Source organism: Peromyscus californicus, unplaced genomic scaffold (assembly GCF_007827085.1).
Source record: "Peromyscus californicus insignis strain IS unplaced genomic scaffold, ASM782708v3 Scaffold_4__1_contigs__length_199733344, whole genome shotgun sequence".
Lineage (NCBI taxonomy): Eukaryota > Metazoa > Chordata > Mammalia > Rodentia > Cricetidae > Peromyscus > Peromyscus californicus.
In genome coordinates this window covers 100,665,595-100,685,757 of record NW_026294562.1, presented here as the reverse complement: position 1 = coordinate 100,685,757, position 20,163 = coordinate 100,665,595, and the positions used below count along the sequence as shown (strand labels likewise).

Here is a 20,163-nt window from a genome sequence, read left to right as displayed (position 1 = left end):
ACCCCTTTTTCCTTTAGAGTGGCCCTCGCACTTCCTTTTCCCGGGTCCTCCACGGTGCCCGGCTAACAACAGCCGGCCGGGGCCAATGAGAGGGCGGCGAGAGGAGGCGGGACCATAGTTTAAACTAATTGTGTCTTCATCGTGCGGGATATATCTCGAGGCGAAGTGCGGTCCGGCGTGCGCGTGGCGGAGCAGTGCGCGGCCAGGTAACCGGCGCGGGTCCTTGGCTGGCGTGCGGCCTGGGTGCTCTCGTGATGGCCAGGCCTAGAGGGGGTGCTGACCACTCCGGTGCGAGAGAAAGGCCTCCTTCGTAACTGAGGGTGAAAGGAGACCCTACGGGGGGCAGGTTTGTGGGAGCCAGGAATGTTCGAGGGGGTGGGTCTGTTTGGGGCCTTGTCAGTGAAATTATGGCTGAGGACCGCGGTAACTGGGGTTGTGGAATACCCAAAGGATTGTACCTGAGGGTCCTGTGACGCCAGGTGCTCGCTTATTATTGATAGCAGCAGTGGCATCTCTTAGCTTCCACTATGTTTCTGATATTGTGTTGCACGGTATAGACGATCGGATTTTTAATTTTCCTAACAGCCTTGTTCATGTTTTACAGGTGGGGACCTTGAGGTTTATAATGTTTTACCTTGGCAAGGGTTGCACAGTTGGTACGAGTTTCGCTGTATTTGGGATTTTTGAGGACTGAGCATAAATGATGGGAAGGGACTCTGTTGGGATGCCCTTTGTATATAAACAATGAACTTACCCACCTAACTTACCTGCTTCTTGGTTTGAGTTGAGGGGTAAATCAGATACATTGTTTCTGCAAGCACCTTCGAGAATACAAATTTAAGATCTTTTTGTTGTTTTGTTTTTCAAGACAGGGTTTCTCTGTTTAGCCCTGGCTGACCTGGAACGTGCTCTCTAGACCAGACTGGCCTCTAACTCAGAGATCCGCTTGCATCTGCCTCCTGAGTGCTGGGATTAAAGGTGTGTGCCACTACGCCAGGCACAAATTTAAGATTTTAAGTGCTGTGACTGTTGGAAGGTTGTAGGTGAAAGAAAGCCCATTTGGGTTGCTACTGCGTCCTCTGGGTAACCCTCTTGCTTATCTCTGTGCTCGCACTTGTCATCTGTATGATTAGAATCCCTTTCTGTATTTGTCGCCCTTTTAGATAGTGACTTATTTGTTACTACATCCTGATGGCTTCTCAAGATATGAGCATGTCATGGCCATTACTATGTGCCTTGGAATGTTGTATTTTCTTGGGTTGGAAGGAGATAGAAGCCTAGCTTACCCAACTTTTTGTTCTTTTGTTTGTTTGGTTTTGGTGCATGGTAGGCAAGCACTCTATTACTGAACTATATCCTTAGCCCATTTTTTTGGTGGCATTTTTTTTAATTAATTAATTTATTTGCATTGATGCTTTACCAGATCTTGGAGTTACAGACAGTTGTGAGCTGCCACGTGGGTGCTGGGAATTGAACCCATGTCCTCTGGAAGAACAGTCAGTGTTCTTAACTGCTGAGCCATCTCTCCAGTCCAGTAGTGGTATTTGTTTTAATTTCAGAGTAAAGTTATCCTTTTTTGGTGGGGGATGGGGATGAGACTGCCTCCTGAAAACATAATTTACTTACTTGTTTTAATCCATACTTCTCTCTGTCTGGTTCTTGTGGTTTAGTCTTTTGTTTCCAAAGTTCTGGGTTTGTCAAGTATTACTCTGTTAGGGTGAGAAGCCATCCTGGTAAGGAAGGGAGGAGTGAGACTTCTTGGCCTATGTATATCTTAACTGCTGTGATGGTATGTTCAGGTCAAGTGAATCTTTCAGTCCCAGGGATAGGTATACATGTTGTGTTTTTGTATGGTGTTTTCTCCTTTAGGGGAAGAAGCACAAAGGATTCTTTTGTTGACCCAAGTTCCAGCAAATGATAACTAATTATAATGCTTGAATCTTAGTCTAAAGCCAGTCCTACTTGCTCAGATTTTACCTGATGGCTAATTAAGAAACACTTCTCTTTAGACATTTCTTTTTTACTTATGAAATATAGAAGTGGGACAAATATTTTGAACTAAGAGTTCTAGAATTGTTAGGATGCAGACATAGCCTTACCCTTGGATGCCTGAACAGCTGAGAGCAAGGGCTGTTTTGATAATCTGTGTCTAATTGATAAGAATACATGGTCAGCCAGGCAGTGGTGGCGCACACCTTTAATCCCAGCACTCGGGAGGCAGAGGCAGGTGGATTTCTGAGTTCGAGGTCAGCCTGGGGTACAGAATGAGTTCCAGGAGAGGTGCCAAAACTACACAGAGAAACCCTCTCTTGAAAGAACACATGGTCAGAAGGTACTGAGGTCATTGAACTTACCTATTATACACTAAGCTTATCAAAAAGTGTTCAGATTCAAAATGAGCATTTGCAGGAATGAAACTTACCAAAGGTGAAGATCCTTCTCAGTGTTGAACTCCCTCCTGCCCTCGTATTTTTCTTTTTGCAGTTTTAGGGAACAAGTGCAGGGCCTTGTACATTCCAGGTCCTTCTACCACTGAACCACATCTCTAGCCCAAGCAATTCTAGTAATATATTTTTTTTGTAACAAAATTTTTTTTTTTTTTTTTTTTTTTTTTTTGGTTTTTCGAGCCAGGGTTTCTCTGTGTAGCTTTGCGCCTCTCCTGGAACTCACTTGGTAGCCCAGGCTGGCCTCGAACTCACAGAGATCCGCCTGGCTCTGCCTCCCGAGTGCTGGGATTAAAGGCGTGCGCCACCACCGCCCGGCCTAATTTTTTTTATTATTAAGAAATTTTCTGTTCATTTTACATACCAACCACAGATCCCCCCTCCTCCCTCTACCCACCACCCAACATTTCCTCCCCAGTCAACCCCCCATTCCCACCTCCTCCAAATCAGGGTCTCCCATGGAGAGTCAGCAGAGCCTGGTACATTCAGGCAGGTCTAAGCCCCTCCCCCCTGCACCAAGGCTGTGCAGGGTGTCACACCTTAGGGCACTGGGCTCATGCACCAGGGACAGATCCCTATCCCCCTGCCCGCCCCTCCCCCCCAAAAAAAAAACAGTTCAAGCTAAACAACAGTCTCGAGTATTCAGAGGGCCTAGTCCAGTCCCATGGGGGCTCCACAGCTATTGGTCCACAGTTCATGGGTTTTCACTAGTGTGGCTGGTCATCTCTGCACGTTTTCCCATCATGTTCTCGATGTCCCTTGCTTATAGAATCCCTCCTCTCTCCAATCGATGGGATTCCTGGAGCTCGGCAATTCTAGTAATACTGTTTTTATGCTGTTAGTATTTCATTGTCCATGCATGTTTACTGCTTGTCTCTTCATTTTTTGGCACTTTGTTCTTTCCTGTTTTTGTTGAATTCGATGTGTTACTTCTTTAGAAATTTCCTGCATTGGGAGGTAAGGCTGGGTGTCTCTTAGTGATAAACATTGTTTTATTGGAAAAAATGTCAAAAAAAAATGTCTTTATTTCATCTTCAATTTAGCTGGACACTAGGCTTCCAACTATTTCAACACATTTGAAAATGTGACTTAATTGAATTTCTGTCCCTTTGTTTTCCCCCTTTTTGTTCCTTTGAGACAAGATCTCACTGTGGAGCTTGGGCTGGCTTGCAGTTTGTATGTAGGGCTGGCCTCACAATCACAGAGATCCACCTTCATGCTTCTGCCTCCTGAGTGCTGGAATTACAGGAATGCTCAGCTTTGACTCTTTCCTGAACTATGCTCATGATTTACTGTTTCCTCGTAGGTAACCTGTCTTCCTCTTTAAGATCTTCTTGCTTGTCATTTATGTTCTGTATTTTATTACATGGTGTGATTTAATTTTTTGTTTAAAATTACACACACACAAACACACACACACACACACACACACACACACACACACACACACACGGCTGGGTGGTAGTGGCGTACACCTTTAATCCCAGCACTGGGGAGGCAGAGGCAGGCGGATCTCTGTGAGTTTGAGGCCAGCCTGGTTTACAGAGCGAGATCCAGGAAAGCCACAAAGCTACACAGAGAAACCCTGTCTCGAAAAACAAAACAAAAAGTCATATTAGCTCTTTCCGCGCTCTCTCCTTCCATATTCTCCCCCCTTCGCGCGCGGTCTTTTATTCTCTCTCTCTCTCTCCTTCTCTCTCTCTCCTCCCCTCTCGCTCAATAAAGCTCTAGAAAGGTAAAAAAAAATTACACACACACATACACAGACACTTGTGCCATGGCAGATGTGTGGAGGTCAGCAGACAACTTTGAGAGAACTTGCCTTTGGTTCCCAGAGGGGGACTTGAATTGTCAAGGGGGCAGGCAGTCAGTAGGGCATTGGCAGTTGGGGTATCAGCAGCAAGAGAGAGTGACACTAATGGGGGACACTGAGGAGAGGCACATGAAAGCAGTGGAAGGCATTAATGGGCGTATCAGTGAAGAGGAGGAGAAAGTTTCTTGGATGACTTTGACCCAAGTGGCCATGAGAGTGAGTGTGTGTGTGGGAGAGGAGGTGGTTTGGGTTTAGTTAAGTCTTATTTCTTGTTTGTTTGTTTGTTTGTTTGGTTTTTGAGACAGGGTTTCTCTGTGTAGCTTTGGCCTGGAACCCAGAGATCCCCCTGCCTCTGCCTCTTGAGTGCTGGAATTAAAGGTGTGTGCTACCACCACCCGACTAGTTATGTCTTGTAATTGTGAGTGTAGGATTTGTTTAGAGTGTTTGATGTCTAAGGACGTCTAGACAGTTAATGAATTTAGGGGAGTCAGTTGGCGGTGGATGTTTGGCAGTAATTGGGAAGAAGAAAAGTAGGAGTGTGAGAAGAGAGATGAGATTTGTGGGGACAAGTGATCTTGAGGTAACTGGAACCAGAGGGTGAGGATGAATATTGATAATGGAGGGGTCAGTCTGATGTGGCCGTCTGACAGAAAGGTGCTGCCATCCATCTAAAAAGTGTAGGCAGAAGTAGCTAGAGGACGCTCTTGTGTATGAGAGGGATGGAGGAGGAGGTTTTTGAGAGTTTTGGACAGGAGTGTAGAGGATCTAGGGAATGTTTTTGGGGTAAAGGAATAAGAATGGAGGAGTTGAGGGGAGGACAGGTAGAAATGTGAGTGGTTTCTTCCCCCTTCTCCCCCAGGGTTTCTCTGTGTATCTGTGTAGCTAGGCTGTCCTGCAATTCACTCTGTAGACCAGGCTGGCCTCGAACTCATAGAGATCCACATGCCTCTGCTTCTGGAGTGCTAGGATTAAAGTCGTGCATCACCACTGACCAGCTATGAATGATGAATTTTTGATAAAAGAAGTTTGAAGGATAGAATTTGAGGCAGTGAAAGAGATTTAGGAGTTGAGGGAGATAGTAGTATGAATAGATTGAGATTGTGAGGGGCAAAATGGATTGAGAGGGAATCCCAGAGTTTGTTAGATTTACAGATGAGCAGAGAAGTGGGGGCAAGAGCACATGCACAGGGAGGCCCCCAGGGAAGGTGATGTCTAGAGTTCTGGAGAGGTAAGAGACGGGCAAAGTGTGGTTGGAATTTTCTTTGGGTCACCAATCAGCTCCCAAATAAAGACGTGGAGACTTATTACTTACGAATGCTTGGTCTTAGCTTTGGCTTGTCCCACTAGCTTTTTTAACTTAATTTAACCTGTTTTTATTCATATGTTTTGTTTTGGGGCTTTTTAATCTTTCTTTCATTCTGTATGGCCTACTTCCTGCTTCCTCTGTGTCTGGCTGGCTGGTGTCTCCTGGTGTCTTTTTCTTTTTTCTCCCAAGCCTAAATTCCTCTTTCTACTTACTCTCCCTGTCCGGAAGTCCCGCCTATACCTCCTCCCTCATTATTGGTCATTTAGCTTTTTTAAATTTTTTTATTTTTTTATTAGATCAATCAGGTGCCTTAGGCTGGCAAGGTAAAACAGCAACACATCTGTAGTTTGTTTTATTTTTTTTACTCTTTGGGGGCCCGCCACCAAGCTTCCAAATAAATATACGGAGACTTAGTCTTATGAATGTCCAGCCTTAGTTTGGCTTGTTTCAAGGCAGCTTTTCTAACTTAAATTGTCCTGTTTCTCTTTAACTATGTTTTGCCTGTGGGCTTTTACCTTTCTTTATATATCGTTCTTTCCATCTTACTCTATGGCTGGCTGGGTGGCTGGCCCTGGCATCCTCTTCCCTTCTCTGTTTTTTTGTTCCTCTTCTCTCAAGCCTAGATTTCTCCTCCTATTTATTCTTTCTGCCTGGCAGCCCTGCCTACTCTCTCCTGCCAAACTATTGGTGGTCCAGCTCTTTATTAGACTAACAGGTGTTTTAGGCAGACAAAGTAACACAGCTTTGCAGAGTTAAACAAAGGCAACATAAAAGAATGCAACATATCTTTGCATTGAAAGACTCCCGAAGGTAGTCTTCCCTCTGGAGAGACCCTCGCCCAGAGATCACACCGAGACCACAAGTCAGATGCAAACAGCAAGAGACTTTATTCCGGAACACGGGTACCCGGGGCGACACAGTCCCTCCAGAGACTGAAGAGACTGGTGCCCCGACGGGCTGGAGTGGAGGGTTTTTATAGGGTCGGGCAGCAGAAGGGCGGGTACAGAAGCAAGAAGCATGTTTTACAGGGTTCTGATTGGACGACTCATATGAGGCCATGTTTTACAGGGTTCTGATTGGACGACTCATATGAGGCCATGGCTTACAGGGTTCTGATTGGACGATTCATATGAGGCCTGGTTCAAACTCAGGACAGCTCGTGGTTTTTCCCCGAGCTCGACACGCCTGCTGACCTGGCTCCCATCCAGGGTACAAACTGTCCCTCCGACCCTCCAGTTCCCTGTTCTGGGGCCAGGTGGCCGACCGCAGACACCCCGCTCATTCCTGCGCCCATGTCCTCCAACTGAACCCTCCCCGTACTCCTCAGGCCCTGCTCAAAATGGCGTCAGGCCAAGCAAGCATGCTGGGGCCCCTCAGCACCACCCCAGAAGAGTCCCGGGGTCCTGGCCTGCACCTCCCTGCAGGGTTCCCCAGTCCTCAGGCTGCGCCACCCCCACAGGGTCCCCAAGTCCTTAAGCAGCGCCACCCCGGGGGTAACCGGGCCCCAGTCTGCACCGCCCGGAGGGTCCCCGGCCCTTGGCCTGCTCCACCACGCAGGGTCCCCGGCTCTCGGCCTGTTCCATCCCGCAGGGCCCCGGGCGCCCGGGTCGCGGTCCGCACCACCCTCGCCGGCGGCGACACCGGGTGCTGGCGCTGGGCAGCGGCGCCAATCGGGCTCGAGGACACGGCGGGCCCGGGCTGGGAGCCTGCGGTCTCTGCCCGCCGCGCTACGACGCGGGGCCCGGGCGCGGGCCGCTGCGGGGCGTGCATGGCGGGCGCGGGCGGCTGGCGCAGGGACGGGGATGCGGCCCGGCCTGCGCTGCCTGCGGCTCCGCTCCTGGCGGCCTTTCATTCCCCCATTTTCTTATCTCAGGGAATGGAATCCTCCATTCATGGGGAAGAATAGGGATGTGGCTAGCTGCTCCTGATAAGCCTTGGCCAGGGGCTTCCAGATCTCCCTCTGCACCAGTTGGAGGGCTTGAAGATGTGCCTCTAAAGTAGGGGTGGTGGCAAAAGATGAAATATCAGGATGGAGAAAGTTTACAACAGGAGGTGGGGCCCCATACATGCTCTCAAAAGGGGTTAGGCCGTTTGGGCCAGGAGTATTTCGGGCTCGGTAGAGAGCCAAGGGAAGTAGGAGCACCCAATCTCTAGTGCCAGTTGCAAGCGTTAATTTGGTTAAAGTCTCCTTGATTGTTCTATTAGCTCGTTCTACCTGTCCTGAGCTCTGGGGGCGGTATGCACAATGGAGTTTCCAATCATCCCCCAATAGTTTGGCCACCTGCTGACTTACCTGGGAGACGAAGGCAGGCCCGTTATCCGACCCCAATATTTGAGGCATCCCATACCCCTTGTTTAGATGAACCTTTCCTGCGTTGACTTGAGCACAGGCTGGGCAGGTAGAAGTTACCTGCTGGAGTGCCTGATCCTGGTTCAGTAGCACTGCCCAGGTGTCCAATAGGGTCTTCATCTTGTTTTTGCTCAAATGGGTCAATGCATGGAGGAATCTCAGCATATATCGGGTATGGGAGGTTGGCATGACCATCCGGTCCTCCTAGTATATATGCTTGTCTTCCTTGTTCCCAGTCCGCCCCCATTTTCTTTCTGTGGTTCTTGTATGGGATTTCCTTACCCGCGGACGTCAGCAGGCCTCTCCGTCTGTAGATTTCCCCGTGGACATGCGCAGTGGCGAAGGCATATCTTACCTTCTGCCATCCGGAGAGCTTGGGTGAGCGCAATCAGTTCTGCACGCTGGGCCGATGTCCCGGGCGGGAGTGACGATGCCCATACCACTTCCGATTCGGTGGTTATAGCTGCCCCGGCTCTGCGTTCCCCCTCCTCCAGGAAACTGCTCCCATCTGTGTACCAGACAGCGTCTGGATCCTTCAGATCAGGGCGGGTGCCAGGTGCTTCTGCTAGAATCTGGAGGCAGTCATGCTCCTCGGAGGGGCTAGGCAGTGGCAGCAAGGTAGCAGGGTTAAGGGAAACTGTCGGCCCAAAATTTAAGTCATTCTGGCGTTAGAAAGCCATCTGTCCGGTGGTTGTCGGACCAAGGTCTCTACTGCATGGGAGGTCAGCACAGTCAACGGCTGTCCCAGAGTCAGCTTTCCGGCATCCTTGAGTAATACGGCAATGGCTGCCACCATGCGGAGGCATGATGGCCATCCTGTAGCCACCGGGTCCAATTTTGGACAAGTACGCTATAGGTCTCCTCCAATGTCCCAGTCTTGCACCAGTACCCCTTTGGCAAAACCTGAGTTCTCATCCACAAACAGCTCAAAGGGCTTGGTTAGATCTGGCAGACCCAGAGCCGGGGCCTCGAGTAAGGCCTTCTTGATCTGTTGGAACGCTTAACATGGCCCCTGGTTTACAATGGGGCTGCCAGTTCGGCAAAGCCAGGAATTCAAAGGCGGCAGTACCCAGCCGTACCCAGGAACTCTCGAACCTGGCGGGGGTTCCGAGGACTGGAGCAGTGCCCCCCGCTCAGGGTGTAGCCCAGGTAGGTCTACAGTCTTGGGCTTGGGCCGGCGGGGTCCTTGTGGCTTCTTGGGGCACTCTCGGGCCCAGTGTCCCTTCTCCTTGCAGTAAGCACATTGATCTTTATCAAGGGGTGGCCTCCTTCACTCTCCCGACCTATCTCCCTCTCTCCGCTGTCCCTGAGACACAACGGTGGCCAAAACCTTTTTCATCTCCCTATGCTGTTTCTTGTCCCTTTCCTCTTGTTTCTGCCATCTCCTTTCCTCACGCTCCTCAGGAGTTTCTCTCTTATTGAACACTTTCTCTGCTTCCTTCAATAAGTCTGGCAAACCTAGCGCCTGTAAACCTTCCAGCCGCTGCAATTTGGTTCTGATATCTGAGCTAAACTGATAGATAAATGATAGGATGACACCTGGTGCTTGCCCTGGGTCTTCTGGATCATACGGAGTGTACATCCTATAAGCCTCCTTCACCCGCTCTAAAAATGCAGCGGGTGTTGCTTCCTTTCCCTGTATCACATTCCTTACCTGAGCCAAATTGGTAGGCCTTCTGGCGGCCGCTCGGAGACCTGCTAAGAGCAACTGGCGATAGAGACGTAGATGCTCCCTACCTTCAGGTGTATTGAAGTCCCAGTCTGGGCGGGTCAAGGGAAAAGCTGCATCGATGATATTTGGGAGTTGGGTTGGCCTCCCGTCATCTCCCGGAACCTGCTTCCGGGCCTCCAGGAAAACTCTCTGCTTCTCCTCTACTGTTAAGAGGGTCTGCAGGAGCTGCTGACAGTCGTCCCAAGTCGGCCTGTGAGTCACTAGGATGGACTCAATTAGGCCGGTCAAGGCAACAGGATCCCTGGAGAAAGGGGGATTATGTTGTTTCCAATTATAGAGGTCTGAGGCTGAAAAGGGCCAGTACTGCAACTGACGATTCGGCCCCTCCCTGAGCGGGAAGGCCCTGGACTCATTGTGGGGGGGGTCATCCCGGTGGCCGCGGAGGCGGCCGGCAATGGGGGACGGGGCTGCGTCCTCTTCTTCAGCCCCGTGGGTCCTGCGAGTCGAGGTGACTTCCGGATCTTCCACGGGCACGGCCGGGGGCGCCGCCACCGGGGCGGCGGCTGGGGCCGCTTCAGCTGGCTCTCCAGGTGGTCCGGCTTGATATGGTGGTGGGTCCTCCGTCAGGAGATCTATAAGGGGGGTATGGGGGTCTGGGGGGAGGACTGGAGGCTTAGGAGTCTCCTTGTGAGGGAGCACGGGGTAAAGGGAGGAGTCCGGGTTAGGGGGCGCAGAAGGCCCAGAGACTGGAGGGGGCTGTGGAAGGAAAGGCTTAACCCATGGAAATGGGTTCTCGACCAGTGATCTCCAGATGGCGATATATGGGACCTGGTCGGGATGCCCATAAGGGCTAGGGGCAAAAACCTTGCCCTCCACCTGTAAAATAAGAGAGAGGTTAAAAGATCCCTCTTGCGGCCAGCCGACATTCATCATGACCCATTCGGCCTCGCAGAGGGTGATCCATTTGTTCTTTTTGATAATGACACCTTCATTGTTTCCTCGGGCCTTAACATCGGACCAGTGGTCCGTGGTTAGGCTCAGTGGGGTGGCGACAGCCTGTCCCATGGTGGTCTCTAAATAAAGAAGGGTTAAACACACAACGAGAAACAAACAGACAAGACAGACCACAGAATTTTTCGCTGCGCGGCTCCGGCGTAAAACCGAAAGCAAAGACTCAGATGGGGACGCGGAGTGTTTGAATTCTCCGTCCCCTGCCAGTACCACGTATCCTTCTGATGCGTGGGTGGCCCCGAAAAACCGTGCCCCAGAGGGGACTTCCCGTGCCCCAGAGGGGACTTCCCGTGCCCCAGAGGGGACTTCAGATACCCGTGGAACGTCTTCCAGGGTTTCGGTGGGCGAAGTCCGAGCTTGTCAGCTCCTTCAGCCCCCACCGACTCAGACCTGACTTAGGACGCCCGACGAAAACGAAAGACAAGTAAACAGACTGAGACAATACAGACAGACAGTGGCCGGCCAGCTTACCTCCTGACAGTGGGTCGGTGGTCCCGAGGCGGGGGTCTCCGATCCCGGACGAGCCCCCAAATGAAAGACTCCCGAAGGTAGTCTTCCCTCTGGAGAGACCCTCGCCCAGAGATCACACCGAGACCACAAGTCAGATGCAAACAGCAAGAGGCTTTATTCCGGAACACGGGTACCCGGGGTGACACAGTCCCTCCAGAGACTGAAGAGACTGGCGCCCCGACGGGCTGGAGTGGAGGGTTTTTATAGGGTCGGGCAGCAGAAGGGCGGGTACAGAAGCAAGAAGCATGTTTTACAGGGTTCTGATTGGACGACTCATATGAGGCCATGTTTTACAGGGTTCTGATTGGACGACTCATATGAGGCCATGGCTTACAGGGTTCTGATTGGACGACTCATATGAGGCCAGGTTCAAACTCAGGACAGCTCGTGGTTTTTCCCCGAGCTCGACACGCCTGCTGACCTGGCTCCCATCCAGGGTACAAACTGTCCCTCCGACCCTCCAGTTCCCTGTTCTGGGGCCAGGTGGCCGACCGCAGACACCCCGCTCATTCCTGCGCCCATGTCCTCCAACTGAACCCTCCCCGTACTCCTCAGGCCCTGCTCAAAATGGCGTCAGGCCAAGCAAGCATGCTGGGGCCCCTCAGCACCACCCCAGAAGAGTCCCGGGGTCCTGGCCTGCACCTCCCTGCAGGGTTCCCCAGTCCTCAGGCTGCGCCACCCCCACAGGGTCCCCAAGTCCTTAAGCAGCGCCACCCCGGGGGTAACCGGGCCCCAGTCTGCACCGCCCGGAGGGTCCCCGGCCCTTGGCCTGCTCCACCACGCAGGGTCCCCGGCTCTCGGCCTGTTCCATCCCGCAGGGCCCCGGGCGCCCGGGTCGCGGCCCGCACCACCCTCGCCGGCGGCGACACCGGGTGCTGGCGCTGGGCAGCGGCGCCAATCGGGCTCGAGGACACGGCGGGCCCGGGCTGGGAGCCTGCGGTCTCTGCCCGCCGCGCTACGACGCGGGGCCCGGGCGCGCGGGGCCGCTGCGGGGCGTGCATGGCGGGCGCGGGCGGCTGGCGGGGGGACGGGGATGCGGCCCGGCCTGCGCTGCCTGCGGCTCCGCTCCTGGCGGCCTTTCAGCATCATTAAACAAATATTCCACAGCATAAATGAATATAACATATCTTAAACTAATAATCCACAACACACATCTTTACATTGTTAAATATTCTGCAGCATAAAAAATGCAACACATCTTTGCATAGTTAAATATTTCACAACAGAAGAGGGAGTCAGATCCTCTGGAACTTGTTAGAGACAATTGTGAGCCACAATGTAGGTGCTGGGAATCAAGCCTGGGTTTTCTGAAAGGGCGGTACTTTTAACTGCTGAGCCATCTCTCCAACCCTCTGTCATACATTTCTGATACTACCAGATTGTTAAGTTGTGAGTTCATTAATTCAACTCTCAGTTTCTTTGTTTCCACCTCTGGGGTTTCCTCTTCTTTCTTGGCTTTCTTTCTTTCTTGCTTTTGCAGTAGAACATAGGGTCTTTCATATGCTAGGCAAGTGTTCTGCAATGAACTGCAGTCCCTCTCTTCTCCCCACTCCCGCTTTTGAGACAAGGTCTTTCTAGCTCTGTGTGTCTTGGAGCTCCCTCTGTAGACAAAACTCACAGAAATCTGCCTGCCTCTGTCTCTCTAGTGCTGGGACTAAAGGTGTATGCCACCACACCTGGTTCCTTTTTTTTTCTTTTGAACTCAGTTTATCTATGTGTCAGTTTGGGTCCAGTCAGCAAAACAGAAACCACATGCTAGTTATTTTAAGAGTGAATTCAATAAAGGAAATAGTTTTGAGTCTTTGTTGGAGGGCTTAACAAGCCAAAAGAATCTTTTTATTTTTATTTTTTATTTTTTCTATTATCAGCTTGATACAGTACAAATTCTTATCCTAATAGTGAAATGTTTCACTGAAGCTTGCCCAGTGATTGAGTAAAACCAAAACTTATAAGCCACAGTCATCCTAGGGTGCCCTCTGCTATATAGCCTCTCTGGTTCTGTGAGTTGCAGTCTGATTGGTCTTTGCTTTATATCTAGTATCCACTTATGAGTGAGTACATACCATGTTTGTCCTTCTGGGTTTGGGTTGCCTCACTCAGGATGATATATTCTAGTTCCATCCATTTGCCTACAAATTACATGCTGTCATTGTTTTTCTCTGCTGAGTAGTACTCCATTGTGTATATGTACCACATTTTCATAATCCATTCTTCAGTTGACGGGCATCTAGGTTGTTTCCAGGTTCTGGCTATTACAAATAATGCTGCTATGAACATAGTTGAGCATGTATCTTTGTAGTATGATTGAATATTCCTTGGGTATATGCCCAAGAGTGGTATGGCTGGGTCTTGAGGTAGATCGGTTCCCAATTTTCTGAGAAACCACCATACTGATTTCCACAGTGGTTGTACAAGTTTGCACTCCCACCAACAGTGGAGGAGTGTTCCCTTTGCTCCACATCCTCTCCAACATAGACTGTCATTAGTGTTTTTGATCCTAGCCATTCTGACAGGTGTAAGGTGGTATCTTAGAGTTGTTTTGATTTGCATTTCTCTGATGACTAAGGATGTTGAGCATTTCCTCAATTAATTGTCTTTCAGCCATTAAGATTCCTCTTTTGAGAATTCTCTGTTTAGCTCTATAGCCCATTTTTTTAATTGGATCGTTCAGTATTTTGATGTCTAGTTTCTTGAGTTCTTTATATACTTTGGAGATCAGTCCTCTGTCAGATGTGGGGTTGGTGAAGGTCTTTTCCCATTCTGTAGGCTGTCTTTTTGTCTTATTGACTGTGTCTTTTGCCCTACAAAAGCTTCTCAGTTTCAAGAGGTCCCATTTATTAATTGTTGTTCTCAGTGTCTGTGCTACAGGTGTTATATTTAGGAAGTGATCTCTGGTGCCAATGCGTTCAAGAGTACTTCCTACTTTCTCTTCTATCAAGTTCAGTGTAACTGGATTTATGTTGAGGTCTTTGATCCACTTGGACTTGAGTTTTGTGCATGGTGATAGATATGGATCTATATGTAATCTTTTACATGTTGACATCCAGTTATGCCAGCACCATTTGTTGAAGATTTTTTTTTTTCCATTGTATAGTTTTGGCTTCTTTGTCAAAAATCAGGTGTTCATATGTGTGTGGTTTAATGTCAGGGTCTTCAATTCCATTGTATGTTGGGGTTTTTTGTTGTTGTTTTTTGTTTTTTAAGATTTATTTATTTATTTTGTATACAACATGTTTGACTACAGGTCAGAAGAGGGCACCAGATCTCATTACAGATGGTTGTGAGCCACCATGTGGTTGCTGGGAATTGAACTCAGGACCTCTGGAAGAGCAGTCAGTGCTCTTAACCTCTGAGCCATCTCCCCAGCCCTGTATGTCGTTTTTTATGCCAATACCAAGCTGTTTTTATTACTGTAGCTCTATAGTAGAGCTTGAGGTCAGGGATGGTGATACCTCCAGAGGTTGCTTTATTATACAGGATTCTTTTAGCTATCCTGGGTTTTTTGTTTTTCCATGTGAAGTTGAGTATTGTTCTTTCCAAGTCTGTGAAGAATTGTGTTGGGATTTTGATGGGGATTGTATTGAATCTGTAGATTGCTTTTGGTAAGATTGCCATTTTTACTATGTTAAAGCCAAAAGAGTCTTAAAGAAAGTAGTCTTGGTATATTAACTGTATGAAGTGGCTTCCTTATCCAGAATTGAGAACAGAGGAAGGTTATCAGACTCAAGAAGCCTGGGGGGGATGTGGGACAGCTGTACCCAGATTCTCTGGGGAGTGTATGTTGCCTGGTTGCCAGTGGTTTCTTGGGCACTCCTAGGAGGTCCCTGGAGAAATCAGGCTTAGTGCATGCCTGCTCAGCTGACTCAGAGGCCACTGGGGTGCACTGCAAGTTGGTTTCTCTTCATTCCTCCTTCTAGAGCCTCAGGACTATGAGCCAAAATCTAGGTTACAAAGAGGTTGGTCTGTGTGAAGAGGGAGAGGCCTGAGCCCAAAGTGAGTCCCTTAGAGCCAGTAGAGAATTCATCTAGCAAGTTCATTTATTTTATTTTATTATTCTTTCTTTCTTTTTTTGATTTTTCGAGACATGGTTTCTCTTTGTAGTTTTGGTGCCTGTCCTGGAGCTTGCTCTGTCGACCAGGCTGGCCTCGAACTCAGAGATCCACCTGGCTCTGCCTTCCGAGTTCTGGGATTAAAGGCATGCGCCACTACCGCTGGGCTGCTCATTTGTTTCTGACTTCAGAAATGCAGAGAAACTGTTACATTTGGTCCACATAGCCTACTCAGGGCTCTCCCCCAGAATAGAGAAAAGATTTACATCTCATGGAGTAGTTGTTGGCTTTTTTTTTGTTTTGTTTTGTTTTTCGAGACAGGGTTTCTCTGTGTAGCTTTGCGCCTTTCCTGGGACTCACTTGGTAGCCCAGGGTGGCCTCGAACTCACAGAGATCCGCCTGGCTCTGCCTCCCTAGTGCTGGGATTAAAGGCGTGCGCCACCACCGCCCGGCCAGTTGTTGGCTTTTTTATGTGCATTGGTGTTTTGCCTGTATGAGGGTGTTGGGTAACCTGGAACTGGAGTTACAGACAGTTGTGAGCTGCCATGTGGTTGCTGGGAATTGAATACAGGTCCTTTGGAAGAGCAGCCAGTGTTCTTAACCACTGAGCCATCTCTCCAGCCCCCAAGTCTTTTTTAAATAAATTAAAAAAATATTATGTGTATGGGCGTTTTGCCTGCACTACTGTGTATATTGCCCTTGGCTGGAGGAGGTCATGAAAATTTCTGCAGAATTGGAGTTATGGTTGGTTGTGAGCCGCCAAGTAGGTATTGGAAACTGCTGGGGTCTCTGGAAGAGCAGCCAGTACTCTAAACTGCTGAGCCATCTCTCCAGTCCCTCATTCTGACTTTTATTTGTTTTAATGATTTATTCATTTATTGTGTGTACAGTATTATTACATGTACAATAATATGCGTAAATATCCCTGCAGGCCAGAAGAGGGCACCAGATCTCCTTATAGATGGTTGTGAATCACCATGTGAGTGCTGGGAATTGAACTTGACCTGTTGAAGAGCAGCCAGTGCCCTTAACCTCTGAGCCATGTCTCCAGCCCCCTCATTCTGACTCTTTAGTAAAATGCCAAGCATGGTGGTTTGAGAAGCAGGCTCCCTTGTACACAGTGCTATAGATCTTACCCTGATTAATGGAGGTTTTTAGGGACTATTTCTTTACCCTTCCTTCTGATAAACTGGGGGAGTAGCTATTTGGAAAGGGAAATAGCTTGGCTGCCATTGATTGGGAGGAGAGACCTAAGATTATAGGTTGGCTGTTAAGTAGTCAGTCACTAATAAGGACCACTTGGCAGAAGTGGAGTGACTTAATGGTTGTAGCAGGGATGGGCGTCAGAACACAGCGTGCTCCTGGACTGAGGCTCCTCTTGGCAGCTGTGTCGTGTTGCCTTTTCTTCCTGTCCCATCTAAGGGCCAGTTTCTTTGAAGACAGTGCAGGAAATGCCAGTGACTCAGCCTTGCAGATTTCTTCTGCTTGTTGCAGCTGCCGACTGGTTTGTCTGGTAAGGAGTAAGACTGCATATCTTCCAGCACACTTACCCGACCACTTGAATGCCTTCTTATGTCTTGCCAGAGATATGTTTCAGGCTGTTAAGTTTTGGTGCCTTGTGGCAAGGTGAATGTAGTATGACCTTAACACGTCTTTTGCACCTATGCCTGTAATCCTAGCACTTGGGTGGCTAAGGCAGGAGGATCATGAGTTGGAGGCCAGCCTGGTTTATATAGCAACTTCCAGGCTGCAGGCTGTATGGTAAGACACCATCTCAAAAACAAAACATAAGATTCAATTTAGAGTCTGATGTGGTGGTGCATGCCTTTAATCCCAACATTTAGAGGCAGAAGCAGGTGCATCTCTGAGTTTGAGGCCACCCTGGTCTAACTACATAGCAATACAAGACCCTATCTTAAAAACAAATTAAACTTGCAGGAACTTTATCTGGTGTTTTGTTAAGGAAGCTGAATCTAAAACATAGATAAACAAAGTACAATTTTTGCATGGCAGTGTATAATTTAGACTTGATTGTGTTGTCCAATTTGTAAACTTTCTAGGAATTATGAGATCCTTTCAGTAGCCCTTGGAATAACTAGGAAAAACTTTGACAGGAAGATGGGGTTTAAAAGAGGGTCAGAATTAGAGGCACATGGATTATGGTTACTTAAATAAGCTGTGATTTGGGCTTCCCACCACACTATTTAGGTTTTATATCATGAAGTATAAATGATGGTTCTGTGGTGTTTGTACTTTTCTACCACGAAGCCTAATGGTACATAGAAGTTTTGCTTAGGCTTCATGCTTCATACAGGTCCAGAAACTTGCCAGCATTGTGCCAGCTCCTTGACCTTGGGGAAATTTCCTCACTTGCAAGACAGAATGACTACAGAAAATTATTTAAAAAGTTATTGTGATGTTCACAATAAGATATTGTATAAATAATTGAATGCCTTTTGGAGGGCCAGTGCTCCCTCATTTTGCCATATGGCTCACTGGAACATTCATTCCTGTGACTTGTCTTATGCCTGAAGGTTTCTTTGCGCCTCTTGGACAACTGAAACAGGAGAATGAGACAGGGCTAGGGTTATGCACAGAGAAGTGGAAAGAGTGGCTGGATGAATTCCAGTCTACTTTAGAATAGTGGGAAAAAAGGGTGAATAAGTAGCTAAAGACCATACAGTGGACTTGGAAACTTCAGCCAAAGAATTTAGATCTGATGCCTGAGAAAAAAATATTGCAAGGTTTTTGAGCCAGACAGAAATGTTTAAAAAGGAGAGTGGTGTAGAGACTCCTGAGAGACTTTTCCTGGTTTAGACACCATAACTCTCACAAGGTAGGGCCTCCTAAATGCTGACCCAGTGGGGGTGTGGTTTGGCATTCTTGCTACAGGAGGCCTGTGTTTCTGCCCAGTGACTCTTCCTGCTCTTGTCATTGACTCATCCCATTGGCCTGGCCTCATTGCTCCCCTTCTGGTCGCCCTGTGATCCAGAGCTCCAGGGCAGCCTAGGATGATGGGAGCTTGAGTTGCCTAGCAGTGGGTGGGATATGGGAATGAATAGCATTCTCAACCCTTTGCCCTGGCCCTGAGTAGAGCCTAGTTCAAGTTCAGATTGCTGCAGATTACTGTTCAGACTTACAGGGGTTGTCTACCAGGAGGTAAGTCAAGATGGTTCCTGCCCTTTCTCTGCCTTTATATGGATTGGCTTTTTTTGTCCAAGTTTTCTGCTACTTTTCCCTGATCTAGGCTCTACAAAATGTCAGTCATGAAACAAACAGGTCATTGTACGAGGTGGGAAGAATGTCTAGAAGTTTTCACTGGCTCCTGCTGTGTGGTAGTTTACCTAGAAGTCTTGTGAGCCCAGACACTAAACATAGGCTCATGCCTGTTGGAAATCACTGTAGAAAGGTTCTGGTCTCAAACACATTGCTTCTCAGCCTCTAGATTTTAGAGCCATTCTGTGTGTGTTTTACTGTCCTGTGTTAGCTCCCATCCCTTTGGGCACAGAAGGAAAAGACAGTGAAAAGGGGAAGCTGTATAGATAAGCATGTGCTTATGTTTTATGTAGAGAGTCAGTATATTTGGGTTTCCATACTCTTGCTAATTAGTAGTGTGACCAGGGACCAGTTGCCTAACTCAGTGGACCAGAGTTTCCTCATATTTAAAAATGGACAGCTTCGGTTGTGTAGTCTTGGAGAGTTTTTCCACAGTCAAAATTAATGTAAGTTTATTTTTTTTTAATGTGAAAAAAAAATGTGTATTTGTTGGCAACATCCAGAGCCTCGTAATCAGGAGGCAGCCGAACATATGCCTTTTTTTCCTCTGCCAGGCCTTATCAGGATATTGGCTTTGGCCATATCAATGTCATAGGTTTTTTTCACAGCTTGTTTGATCTAGTGCTTGTTAGCCTTGACATCCACAATAACACAGATATGTTGTTGTCTTCTGTCTTCTTCATGGCTGACTCAGGGCTTGGGGGAACTTGATGATGGCATAGTGGTCAGGCTTGTTTCTCTTGGATGTGCTCTTGTGAGGGGATTGGACTGCCTCTGGAGCTGCAGGGTCTTGGACTACCAGAAGGTGGGTGACTTGAGGATCTTTTTGTGACTGTAGATACCTTTCAGCACTGCTTTCTTAGCTAACTCCCCCCGCCCCCAAATACAGGGTTTCTCTATGTAGTCCTGGTGGTCTTGGAACTCCCTCTGTAGACCAGGCTGGCCTCAAACTCAGAAATCCGCCTCCTCTGCCTCCCAAGTGCTGGGATTAAAGGCGTGCACCACCTGCACCACCACCACCACCACCACCACCACCACCACCACCACCACCACCACCACCGCCCAGTGGCCTTCTTGGTTTTTTAAGGCCTCCTTTTTTTTTTTTTTTTTTGGTTTTTCGAGACAGGGTTTCTCTGTGTAGCTTTGCGCCTTTCCTGGAACTCACTCTGTAGTCCAGGCTGGCCTCGAACTCAAAGAGATCCGCCTGCCTCTGCCTCCCGAGTGCTGGGATTAAAGGCGTGCACCACCACCGCCCGGCTTGTCTTGTTTTTTTAAATAATGGTGACAGATATATATATTTTGTCCCCTCCATTTGTAAGTTTATCTCCCTCAAAATAATGGTGTTCTGAGCCTTTACATTTATTCTAGTATGCAGTTGTTCAAAAAGAAGTATGCTTCTTCCTTTCTTCCCCTCTTTTTTAACAGCAGTGCTCACAATTGAACCCATAGCATGCTATGCAAGCCCTCTACCACCGGACTACACCTTCCAGCCCCTTAGCTAGTCTCTGAGTACCCTCAGAGGTAGCAGTTTTTACTTTCAATGGGTAAATTCAGTTTCTTGAAACCATCAGAAAATGTTTTGTGTCTAAGAATCAAACAAAACAATATCCTTTATTTATTTATTTTTGTTAAAAAAAAAGAGGTGTGACAGACTATAAAACACCTGATTTTTCTTTCTGCTTATATGGAATAGTGTGTGAAGACAGTTTCTCCAAAAAACTGTTTTGTAAAT

General features: G+C 48.3%; 2 protein-coding genes across 2 annotated transcripts in view; one reads left to right on the top strand and one right to left on the bottom strand.

Annotated features, from left to right (window-relative positions):
• Nucleotides 1–73: 73 nt before the first annotated feature.
• The window catches only part of Numa1 (nuclear mitotic apparatus protein 1), an 86,571-nt gene continuing 66,481 nt past the window's right edge, over nt 74–20,163 (top strand). Inside the window, exon 1 of the mRNA XM_052761049.1 lies at nt 74–206. The gene's annotated coding sequence lies outside the window, so the exon portion shown is untranslated. The remainder of the gene's footprint in view (nt 207–20,163) is intronic.
• Nucleotides 7,395–11,917, bottom strand: LOC128124605 (uncharacterized). Its single transcript, XM_052761080.1, has one exon. The coding sequence runs from the start codon at nt 10,648–10,650 to the stop codon at nt 9,184–9,186; it is 1,467 nt and encodes a 488-aa protein (XP_052617040.1). The 5' UTR covers nt 10,651–11,917; the 3' UTR covers nt 7,395–9,183.

Bases quoted from the DNA above. Each gene is read 5' to 3' on its own strand.
- LOC128124605 (XM_052761080.1), bottom strand. From the start codon at position 10,650: ATGGGACAGGCTGTCGCCACCCCACTGAGCCTAACCACGGACCACTGG.